The following is a 13,026-nucleotide window of genomic DNA, read 5'->3' as shown; positions in this document are numbered from 1 at the left end:
CACAGTATCAACTTTGATGTGCGTTCAAAGCTTCTTTTTACAGTCTATGGCTCGAGGATTTGCTTTCTGGTCCTGCAGGATAGGCAGAGTTCTACCTTCAAACATGGGAACACAAAATGGGAATACAACAGCGCAAATATTCAATCAAAAAATAGGAATGCAAGGCTTTATCATAGTTTTTTAACAGAAATGTTTGGTGACCAACTAGGAATGCCTTGGAGATTGACCATCTGATCGCGATCGACCGGTCGGTGACCACTGGCTTAGAGGGAGCCAGATGCCATGTATTTGTTGATGTCTCTTCAACATTTAATACAATCCAGACCTCCACCTTAGCCCAGAGACTGATGTACAATTATCATTAGATGGAGGCCTGGCGCTGTGGATCCTTGATTTCCTTAGCAATAGGACACAGCAGGTCAAGGTGGGGCAGTGGATGTCGGACAAGCACACCACTAGCATGGAATCTCCTCAAGGCTGTGTGATTTCTACATTGTTGTACATCACCAATGACTGTAAAAGCTCCTGCCCTGGTAGACACCTGATAAAGTTTTCAGACAACACAGCACCGGTCAGTCTACTCCAGCATGAGGAGGAGCACTGGTCAGTCTACTCCAGCATGAGGAGGAGCACTGGTCAGTCTACTCCAGCATGAGGAGGAGCACTGGTCAGTCTACTCCAGCATGAGGAGGAGCACCGGTCAGTCTACTCCAGCATGAGGAGGAGCACTGGTCAGTCTACTCCAGCATGAGGAGGAGCACTGGTCAGTCTACTCCAGCATGAGGAAGAGCACTGGTCAGTCTACTCCATCATGAGGAGGAGCACTGGTCAGTCTACTCCAGCATGAGGAAGAGCACTGGTCAGTCTACTCCAGCATGAGGAAGAGCACTGGTCAGTCTACTCCAGCATGAGGAGGAGGAGCACTGGTCAGTCTACTCCAGCATGAGGAGGAGCACTGGTCAGTCTACTCCAGCATGAGGAGGAGCACTGGTCAGTCTACTCCAGCATGAGGAGGAGCACTGGTCAGTCTACTCCAGCATGAGGAAGAGCACTGGTCAGTCTACTCCAGCATGAGGAGGAGCACTGGTCAGTCTACTCCAGCATGAGGAGGAGCACTGGTCAGTCTACTCCAGCATGAGGAAGAGCACTGGTCAGTCTACTCCAGCATGAGGAGGAGCACTGGTCAGTCTACTCCAGCATGAGGAAGAGCACTGGTCAGTCTACTCCAGCATGAGGAAGAGCACTGGTCAGTCTACTCCAGCATGAGGAGGAGCACTGGTCAGTCTACTCCAGCATGAGGAGGAGCACTGGTCAGTCTACTCCAGCATGAGGAGGAGCACTGGTCAGTCTACTCCAGCATGAGGAGGAGCACTGGTCAGTCTACTCCAGCATGAGGAGGAGGAGCACGGGACAGTCTAATCCAGCATGAGGAAGAGCACTGGTCAGTCTACTCCAGCATGAGGAGGAGGAGCACGGGACAGTCTAATCCAGCATGAGGAGGAGGAGGAGCACTGGTCAGTCTTGGAGGAATTTGTGAAGTGGTGTGATGACTCTCACTTAGTGCTCAACACAGAAAAGACCAAAGAGATGCACATCGACTTCAGGAAAAATGTAAGGAAAAATGTAACAATAGTCAATGCTAATGTCTCTCAGAGAAATATGTTGAGAAGAATTGCTAGATGCTAGGGTTCAAGCAGACCAGTCTAGAGGTCTTTTATGATATAAGAGCCATCACAAAAGCCTGCAAGGTACTGATGGAGTTTGAGCTTCACCCCTACAGGAGATCTTACATGGCACCAGAGAAATAGAGCCAAACGATACTTTGTCCCAGCGGCGGTAAGGCTCATGAATGTTTAGCCTACAGCTAGTTGACAGAGAATACTGATGTGTATAGTGTATATAGTGTACTGATATGTATAGTGTATATAGTGTACTGATGTATATAGTGTATATAGTATACTGAGGTGTATAGTGTATATAGTGTACTGATGTATATAGTGTATATAGTATACTGATGTGTATAGTGTATATAGTGTACTGCTGTGTATAGTGTATATAGTGTACTGCTGTGTATAGTGTATATAGTATATTGATGTGTATAGTGTATATAGTGTACTGATGTGTATAGTGTATATAGTCTACTGATGTATATAGTGTATATAGTATACTGATGTGTATAGTGTATATAGTATACTGATGTGTATAGTGTATATAGTGTACTGATGTATATAGTGTATATAGTGTACTGATATGTATATAGTGTATATAGTGTACTGATATGTATATTGTATATAGTGTAATGATGTATATAGTGTATATAGTATACTGAGGTGTATAGTGTATATAGTGTACTGATGTATATAGTGTATATAGTATACTGATGTGTATAGTGTATATAGTGTACTGATGTGTATAGTGTATATAGTGTACTGATATGTATATAGTGTATATAGTGTACTGATATGTATATTGTCTATAGTGTACTGATGTATATAGTGTATATAGTATACTGAGGTGTATAGTGTATATAGTGTACTGATGTATATAGTGTATATAGTATACTGATGTGTATAGTGTATATAGTGTACTGATGTGTATAGTGTATATAGTGTACTGATATGTATATAGTGTATATAGTGTACTGATATGTATATTGTCTATAGTGTACTGATGTATATAGTGTATATAGTGTACTGCTGTGTATAGTGTATATAGTATATTGATGTGTATAGTGTATATAGTGTACTGATGTGTATAGTGTATATAGTCTACTGATGTATATAGTGTATATAGTATACTGATGTGTATAGTGTATATAGTGTACTGAGGTGTATAGTGTATATAGTGTACTTATGTGTATAGTGTATATAGTGTACTGATGTGTATATTGTATATAGTGTACTGATGTGTATATTGTATATAGTATACTGATGTATATAGTGTACTGAGGTGTATAGTGTATATAGTGTACTGAGGTGTATAGTGTATATAGTGTACTGATGTGTATATTGAATATAGTGTACTGATGTGTATAGTGTATATAGTGTACTGGTGTGTATAGTGTATATAGTATACTGATGTATATAGTGTATATCGTGTATATAGTGTATTGATGTGTATAGTGTATCGTGTACTCATGTGTATAGTGTATATAGTATACTGAGGTGTATAGTGTATATAGTGTACTGATGTGTATAGTCTATATAGTGTACTGATGTGTATATAGTGTACTGATGTGTATAGTGTACTGATGTTTATATAGTGTACTGATGTGTATAGTGTATATAGTGTACTGATGTGTATATAGTGTACTGATGTGTATATTGTATATAGTGTACTGATGTGTATAGTGTATATAGTGTACTGATGTGTATATTGTATATAGTGTACTGATGTGTATATTGTATATAGTGTACTGATGTGTATATAGTGTACTGATGTGTATATTGTATATAGTGTACTGATGTTTATATAGTGTATATAGTGTACTGATGTGTATATTGTCCTGAAGATAATTTGTTTGGTTCAACATTCACACATGTAGGTAACTGTGTCTGGAACTCTAGCCATCTCTTCTTCTAGCCATCGTAGCCAAAATAATGTGCAATTGGTTATTTTCATACATGACCCTATGCGTGATGGGATGTTAATTGCTTAATTAACTCAGGAATCACACGTGTGGAAGCACCTGCTTTCAATATACTTTGTATCCCTCATTTACTCAAGTGTTTCATTTATTTTGGCAGTTACCTATAGTACAGCAATTAAATACTGGAGTTGAGTTGTTGCTGACACTGTTTTGAGATGGTAGATAGATATTTTGTACACACACGCACGGGCACACATACACACTTTGGTTCAGAGTACAGGGTCAGGTTGTTAGACTGCCTCTGTCTGTAGTCAAAACACAGGTCCTGTATCTATGTATACACTGTAAACCTCCTTTCATATCTACTGACACTGTGGAGAGGAGAGCATTCCAGCCTGCCATCTTCACAAACAATCCAACCTACCATCTTCACAAACAGTCCAACCTACCATCTTCACAAACAGTCCAACATGCCATCTTCACAAACACTCCAACCTACCATCTTCACACACACTCCAACCTACCATCTTCACACACACTCCAAGCTGCCATCTTCACAAACACTCCAACCTACCATCTTCACAAACACTCCTACCCACCATCTTCACACACACTCCAACATGCATCTTCACAAACACTCCAACCTACCATCTTCACAAACACTCCAACCTATCATCTTCACAAACACTCCAACCTATCATCTTCACAAACACTCCAACCTGTAATCTTCACAAACACTCCAACCTATCATCTTCACAAATACTCCAACCTACCATCTTCACAAACACTACAACCTATCATCTTCACACAAACACTCCAACCTATCAGCTTCACACAAACACTTCAACCTATCATCTTCACAAACACTCCAACCTACCATTTTCACAAACACTCCAACGTGCCATCTTCACAAACACTACAACCTATCATCTTCACACAAACACTCCAACCTATCAGCTTCACACAAACACTTCAACCTATCATCTTCACAAACACTCCAACCTACCATTTTCACAAACACTCCAACCTATCATCTTCACAAACACTCCAACCTATCAGCTTCACACAAACACTTCAACCTATCATCTTCACAAACACTCCAACCTGTAATCTTCACAAACACTCCAACCTACCATCTTCACAAACACTCCAACCTATCATCTTCACACAAACACTCCAACCTATAATATTCACAAACACTCCAACCTACCATCTTCACAAACACTCCAACCTATCATCTTCACACAAACACTCCAACCTATAATATTCACAAACACTCCAACCTACCATCTTCACAAACACTCCAACCTATCATCTTCACACAAACACTCCAACCTATAATATTCACAAACACTCCAACCTATCATCTTCACAAACACTCCAACCTGTAATCTTCACAAACACTCCAACCTATCATCTTCACAAATACTCCAACCTATCATTTTCACAAACACTCCAACCTACCATCTTCACAAATACTCCAACCTATCATCTTCACAAACACTCCAACCTACCATCTTCACAAACACTCCAACCTACCATCTTCACACAAACACTCAAACCTATCATCTTCACACAAACACTCCAACCTATCATCTTCACACAAACACTTCAACCTATCATCTTCAAACACTCCAACCTTTCATCTTCACACAAGCACTCCAACCTATCATCTTCACACAAACACTCCAACCTATCATCTTCACACAAACACTCCAACCTATCATCTTCACACAAACACTCCAACCTATCATCTTCACACAAACACTCCAACCTATCATCTTCACACAAACACTCCAACCTACCATCTACACAAACACTCCAACCTATCATCTTCACACAAACACTCGAGTGTGTGTACGTGTGTGTATGCACAGACGAATGCACAGATACACGCACAGGTTTGGCACATACCAGCTTCAACTTACATATGCTGGTACTGATATTGAAGTTGGAGATAATTTGTCAAGTAAGGCAGGCATACTATCCATCCATCTAAAGAGGAATGCAATGTATTGTATTACACTCTGAACTTTGAGCACAATGCATTCCTGGTTATTGAGTGCTACATACAGTACTTCCATGTGTGATTGATTTATTTAGTTGAAATATTTAAGCAAAACCAACTGTTCTGGAACCTTGTCTGTTAAAACCAACTGTTCTAGAATGTTGGTCTGAGGAGAACAGAGAACACCACTGGTTATCCATGTGTGATTGATTTAGTTGCATAAGTGCTACATGTTGGGGAATGTTGTTCTAAGGACAGCACAATCTATGTAGAAGTAATGGCCTTAGAACTTCTATGGACCTGGTCTAGAATGCAGAACACACCAGTCAGTCAATAGAGGTAATGTCCTAGTTATTAAACCTCCATCAGACAACATCATGGCCATCTGTCTGTTACACGGTGTGCTTCATCCAGCCTATGAGACTCAGTCTGTCCTTTTCTCATTATTGATGGTATAATCTTCATAGGAAACAGTCTGTCCACTGGTCAGGGGTCAAGCTATTTTCCCAGGATTTGGTGTGTGTGTGTGTGCGTGCGTGCGTGCGTGTGTGCGTGCGTGCATGTGTGGGTGTGTGTGTGCGCGCACACACACGCAGGGAAAGGGGGAAACCCAGAGCCCTGTAGTCATTGTGTGTGTTGTGTGTAAACCATTGAATAAGGACAAAATCCCTAACAGACACTGGCTTGTTGCCTGAATGGAAGAGAAAGAGAGAGAGTGGGTGTGTGTGTGGAAGAAGGGAATGTTCTAGAGGTCAACAACCTCACTAAACTTACTGCAAGATATCTAAACTTAACTTTCACTAGCCCATGGATATTAGCCTAATGCTGTTGTGTTAGTCTAAGATAACTGCAGGCTAAACCACTCCACTTAATTTTAGCCAGCCAATGGATATACAGTAAGCCTTTAATGTGGTTGTGTTGTTCTGTGGCGTGTTGCTACAATGTGCTCGTGTACAATTTGCATTGGCCTAGTCTCTTCCCCACTGCTGTGTCTCAAAACACAAGCCTTAGCATTAGCATCCACAAATATAAGCTAAAGAGTATCTGCACAGTGCAAGGATCAGTGATCCCCTTCTCTATCTGTCACCAATGTCTCTCTGTACGGAGGAATACTGGAGTAAGGAGGAAACTTGGGCCTTCTCTGTTTGTCTCTGTCCCCATGTCTTTGTATTATCTTAAAAAAGATATATATTTTGTCTGTTTATTGGATAGAGGTGAATGGTAGGAGACAGAATGCTGAAAGAGCAGTAGGCCGGATTAGAAGCCATGTTGGAAGCAGTTGATTGTACAACGTTCTCCAGAGGCAGAGACTAGGCCACGGCATTGTTTTATTGAATCCTTTCACACTAATGTTAGAAACAGAATAAGAAACGGAGGGAGGGCTAGACCAGAGATAGTCTTGGGTTGCATCCCAATATTTATTCTGAACAAAAATATAAACGCAACATGTAAAGTGTTGGTCCCATGTTTCATGAGCTGAAGTAAAAGATACCAGAAATGTTCCAAACGCACAAAACGCTTGTTTCTCTCAAATGTTGTGCCCACATTTGTTTACATCCCTGTTAGTGAGCATTTCTCCTTTGCCAACATAATCCATCCACCTGACAGGTGTCATATCAAGAAGATGATTAAACAGCATGATCATTACACAGGTGCACCTTGTGCAGGGAACAATAAAAGGCCACTCTAAAATGTGCATGTTTTGAGGGAGCGTGCAATTAGCGTTTCTGGTGTTGTGTGGGCAAGCGGTTTGCTGATGTAAATGTTGTGAACAGAGTACCCCCATGGTGAAGGTGGGGTTATGGTATGGGCAGGACAACGAACACAATTTGTATTCTATCTATGGCAATTTAATGCACAGAGGTACCGTGATGAGATCCTGAGGCCCATTTGTCGCGCCGTTCATCCGCTGCCATCACGTCATGTTAATGCATGGCCCCATGCCGCAAGGATCTGTACACAATTCCTGGAAGCTGAAAATGTCCCAGTTCTTGTCCCAGTTCTTGCATGGCCTGCATACTCACCAGACATGTCACCCATTGAGCATATTTGGAATGCTCCGGATCGATGTGTACAACAGCACGTTCCAGTTGCCACTAAAATATCCAGCAACTTCGCACAGCTATTGAGGAGGAGTGGGACAACATTCCACAGGCCACAATCAACAGCCTGATCAACTCTATGTGAAGGAGATGTGTTGCATTGCTTGAGACAAATGGTGGTCACACCAGATACTGACTGGTTTTCTGATCCACACCCCTATCTTGTTTTTGACCAATAGATGCATATCTGTATTCCCAGTCATGTGAAATCCATATATTACGTTTATATTTTTGTTCAAAGTAGATTTCCCTGTTAATCTGTACATTTACCAGTGCGAAGATTGTGTATAGATATTCCAGGAAATGTATAGATTTTCTGAGAAATGTATAGACATCCCAATTTATAGCCTATAAGACATCTCAAGAATGATGACTTTTGAAAAACCATCTCTCTCTCTCTCTCTCTCTCTCTCTCTCTCTCTCTATCCCCCCTCTCTCTCTCTCTCTCTCATGAAGGGAAGTTAAGTATGTAAGGGTATCTCAATAAAGTAACATTTGTCTCCTCTCTCTCCTCTCCCCAACTCTCTCTCTCTCCTCTCCCCCACTCTCTCTCTCTCCTCCCCCACTCTCTCTATCTCCTCTCCCCCGCTCTCTCTCTCCTCTCCCCCACTCTCTCTATCTCCTCTCCCCCACTCTCTCTCTCCTCTCCCCCACTCTCTCTCTCTCCTCTCCCCCACTCTCTCTCTCTCCTCTCCCCCACTCTCTCTCTCTCCTCTCCCCCACTCTCTCTCTCTCCTCTCCCCCACTCTCTCTCTCTCTCTCCCCTCTCCCCCACTCTCTCTCTCTCATCTCCCCCACTCTCTCTCTCCTCTCCCCCACTCTCTCTCTCTCCTCTCCCCCACTCTCTCTCTCTCCTCTCCCCCACTCTCTCTCTCCTCTCCCCCACTCTCTCTCTCTCCTCTCCCCCACTCTCTCTCTCTCCTCTCCCCCACTCTCTCTCTCATCTCCCCCACTCTCTCTCTCCTCTCCCCCACTCTATCTCTCTCCTCTCCCCCACTCACTCTCTCTCCTCTCCCCCACTCTCTCTCTCTCATCTCCCCAACTCTCTCTCTCTCTCTCCTCTCCCCCACTCTCTCTCTCTCCTCTCCCCCACTCTCTCTATCTCCTCTCCCCCACTCTCTCTCTCCTCTCCCCCACTCTCTCTATCTCCTCTCCCCCACTCTCTCTCTCCTCTCCCCCACTCTCTCTCTCTCCTCTCCCCCACTCTCTCTCTCTCCTCTCCCCCACTCTCTCTCTCTCCTCTCCCCCACTCTCTCTCTCTCTCTCTCCTCTCCCCCACTCTCTCTCTCTCCTCTCCCCCACTCTCTCTCTCTCCTCTCCCCCACTCTCTCTCTCTCCTCTCCCCCACTCTCTCTCTCCTCTCCCCCACTCTCTCTCTCATCTCCCCCTCTCTCTCTCCTCTCCCCCACTCTCTCTCCTCTCCCCCACTCACTCTCTCTCCTCTCCCCCACTCTCTCTCTCTCATCTCCCCCACTCTCTCTCTCCTCTCCCCCACTCTCTCTCTCTCCTCTCCCCCACTCTCTCTCTCTCCTCTCCCCCACTCTCTCTCTCTCCTCTCCCCCACTCTCTCTCTCTCTCTCCCCTCTCCCCCACTCTCTCTCTCTCATCTCCCCCACTCTCTCTCTCCTCTCCCCCACTCTCTCTCTCTCCTCTCCCCCACTCTCTCTCTCCCTCTCCCCCACTCTCTCTCTCCTCTCCCCCACTCTCTCTCTCTCCTCTCCCCCACTCTCTCTCTCTCCTCTCCCCCACTCTCTCTCTCATCTCCCCCACTCTCTCTCTCCTCTCCCCCACTCTATCTCTCTCCTCTCCCCCACTCACTCTCTCTCCTCTCCCCCACTCTCTCTCATCTCCCCAACTCTCTCTCTCTCTCTCCTCTCCCCCACTCTCTCTCTCTCCTCTCCCCCACTCTCTCTATCTCCTCTCCCCCACTCTCTCTCTCCTCTCCCCCACTCTCTCTATCTCCTCTCCCCCACTCTCTCTCTCCTCTCCCCCACTCTCTCTCTCTCCTCTCCCCCACTCTCTCTCTCTCCTCTCCCCCACTCTCTCTCTCCTCTCCCCCACTCTCTCTCTCTCTCTCCCCTCTCCCCCACTCTCTCTCTCCTCTCCCCCACTCTCTCTATCTCCTCTCCCCCACTCTCTCTCTCCTCTCCCCCACTCTCTCTCTCTCCTCTCCCCCACTCTCTCTCTCTCCTCTCCCCCACTCTCTCTCCCCTCTCCCCCACTCTCTCTTTGTCATCTCCCCCACTCTCTCTTTGTCATCTCCCCCACTCTCTCTCTCCTCTCCCCCACTCTCTCTCTCTCCTCTCCCCCACTCTCTCTCTCTCCTCTCCCCCACTCTCTCTCTCTCCTCTCCCCCACTCTCTCTCTCCTCTCCCCCACTCTCTCTCTCATCTCCCCCACTCTCTCTCTCCTCTCCCCCACTCTCTCTCTCTCCTCTCCCCCACTCACTCTCTCTCCTCTCCCCCACTCTCTCTCTCTCATCTCCCCAACTCTCTCTCTCTCTCCTCTCCCCCACTCTCTCTCTCTCCTCTCCCCCACTCTCTCTCTCTCCTCTCCCCCACTCTCTATCTTACTCCTCCAGCTGAGTGCCAATGCTTTGGTCTTCCTGTGTACCAACATGATAGGTATCTGTACCCACTACCCTGCCGAGGTGTCTCAGAGACAGGCCTTTCAGGAGACCAGGGGGTACATCCAGGCCCGGCTCTACCTGCAGAGAGAGAACCAGCAACAGGTAGGCTACACACACACAGAGACACACAAGCATGTAAGCATGACACACACACAAACACACACACACACACACACATTCACAAGGAGGAGCACACACTTACACAAGCCATTACAATTGTTTACCGAAATATGCTTTCTTATTTTTGTGGGTCAACAGTATAGAGTATATCTGAATGCCCCATGTTCTCATGTTCTACCATGTTCCCATGCAGTATTCCTAAGAATGAATGGTACTCGCATGGTAGTTACTCATTGAGATTTCTAGCTGTGAAACGCATGAAAAACACATGAGAGGGAATGGGTTGAACTGAGTGCTTTTCTCTCTGCCTTTTCCTTCTCTCTGTCTCTCTCAGTCCCTCCACACCCCCCCCCCCTCTCTCTCTCTCTCTCTCTCTCTCTCTCGCTCTCTCTCACTCCTTCCACATCCTCCCTCTCTCTCTCGCTCTGCTTCTCTCTCCCTCTCTCACTCCCTTCACATTCTCTCTCTCTCTGCTTCTCTCTCCCTCTCTCACTCCCTTCACATTCTCTCTCTCTCTCTGCTTCTCCCCCTCTCTCTCTGCTTCTCTCTCACTCCCTTCACATTCTCTCTCTCTCTGCTTCTCCCCCTCTCTCTCTGCTTCTCTCTCACTCCCTCCACATCATCTCTCTCTCAATTCAATTCAAGGGGCTTTATTGGCATGGGAATCATATGTTAACATTTCCAAAGCAAGTGAAGTAGATAATATACAAAAGTGAAATAAACTATAAAAATGAACAGTAAACATTACACATTACAGTGTCTAGTTTGAGAAACAGACGCCTCACATCCTCAACTGACAGCTTCATTAAATAGTACCTGACAAACACCCGTCTCAATGTCAACTGTGAAGAGGAGACTCCGAGATACTGGCCTTCTAGGTAGAGTTGAAAAGAAAAATCCATATCTCTGTCCAGTATATGTGTTATTTTGCCCATCTTAATCTTTTTTCAACTCTGCCTAGAAGGCCAGCATCCCAGAGTCTCCTCTTCACTGTTGACGTTGAGACTGGTGTTTTGCAGGTACTATTTAATGAAGCTGCCAGTTGAGGACTTGTGAGGCGTCTGTTTCTCAAACTAGACACTAATGTACTTGTCCTCTTGCTCAGTTGTGCACCGGGGCCTCCCACTCCTCTTTCTATTCTGGTTATAGACAGTTTGCGCTGTTCTGTGAAGGGAGGAGTACACAGCATTGTACGAGATCTTCAGCTTCTTGGCAATTTCTAGCATTTCTCAGAACAACAAAATACTGACGAGTTTCAGAAGAAAGTCCTTTGTTTCTGGCCATTTTGAGCCTGTAATTCAAATCCACCAATGCTGATGCTCCAGATACTCAACTAGTCTAAAGAAGGCCAGTTTTATTGCTTCTTTAATCAGAACAACAGTTTTCAGCTGTGCTGAGTGAAATAATCTGTCTTTAAACAATTTTTGGAAAAATTACTTGTGTTATGCACAAAGTAGATGTCCTAACCGACTTGCCGACTTGTGGAGTGGTTTAAAAATGACTTCAACTGTACATACAGTCACTGTGGGGACGACGTCATCGATGCACTTATTGATAAAGTCAGTGACTGTTGTACTCCTCAATGCCATCGGAGGAATCCCAGAACATATTCCAGTCTGTGATAGCAAAACAGTCCTGTAGCTTAGCATCTGCTTCATGTGACCATTTTTTTATAAACTGAGTCACTGGTGCTTCCTGCTTTAATTTTTGCTTGTAAGCAGGAATCAGGAGGATAGAATTGTGGTTGGATTTACCAAATGGAGGGCGAGGGAGAACTTTGTATGCGTCTCTGTGTGTTCCAACATGTTCCAGTCTGTGTGTGGAGTACAGGTGATCTACATTTTTTGCCCTCTGGTTGCACATTTAACATGTTGATAGAAATTAGGTAAAGGTGATTTAAATTGATAAAAATGATTTAAATAAGTCCCCGGTAGTGTGGTCTACAGCTTATCATAAGATACTCTACTTCAGGCGAGCAAAATCAAGAGATTTTCTTAGATTTCGCGCACCAGCTGTTGTTTACAAATATGCACAGAATGCCCCCCCCCCTCGTCTTTCCGGAGTGTGCTGTTCTATCTAGCCAGTGCGGCATATATCACACTAACTGAATATCCATGTCATAATTTAGCCACAGTTCCATGAAACATAAGATATTACAGTTGTCAATGTCCCCTTGGTAGGATATTCGTGATCGTACCTCGTCTAATTTATTGTCCAATGATTGCATGTTGGCAAGTAATATTGACGGTAACGTCAGCTTTCCCACTCACCGTCTGCGCGTCCTTACGAGGCACCCCGCTCTGTGTCCTCTGTACCTGCGTCTCTTTCTCTTCCCAATGACGGGGATGTTAGCCTTGTCAGGTGTTCGAAGTACATCCTTTGTGTCCTGCTTTTTGAAGAAAAACTCTTTGTCTAATCCGAGGTGAGTGCTCGCTGTCCTGATATCCAGAAGCTCTATTTTGCTGTAAGATATGGTGGCAGAAACATTATAACAATAGTCTTTTACAACATTAACAATGTCTACACTGCATTTCTGTATTTCTGTTATTTTAATAGACAACAAAATGTGCTTTTCTTT

At 44.5% G+C, this 13,026-nt stretch overlaps 1 protein-coding gene across 2 annotated transcripts in view; it reads left to right on the top strand.

The window, feature by feature from the left end:
• LOC110531246 (adenylate cyclase type 6) overlaps positions 1–13,026 on the top strand; it is a 127,900-nt gene that overhangs the window by 87,127 nt on the left and 27,747 nt on the right. For both annotated transcript variants that reach the window (XM_036988784.1, XM_036988783.1), the window contains exon 4: positions 10,281–10,430. In XM_036988784.1, coding sequence (XP_036844679.1) covers positions 10,281–10,430 — 150 coding nt within the window. The remainder of the gene's footprint in view (positions 1–10,280; positions 10,431–13,026) is intronic.

Source organism: Oncorhynchus mykiss, chromosome 9 (assembly GCF_013265735.2).
Source record: "Oncorhynchus mykiss isolate Arlee chromosome 9, USDA_OmykA_1.1, whole genome shotgun sequence".
NCBI classification, from domain to species: Eukaryota; Metazoa; Chordata; class Actinopteri; order Salmoniformes; family Salmonidae; genus Oncorhynchus; species Oncorhynchus mykiss.
The sequence above is the reverse complement of the archived record's forward strand: the minus strand, read 5'-3'. Positions and strand labels throughout refer to the sequence as shown.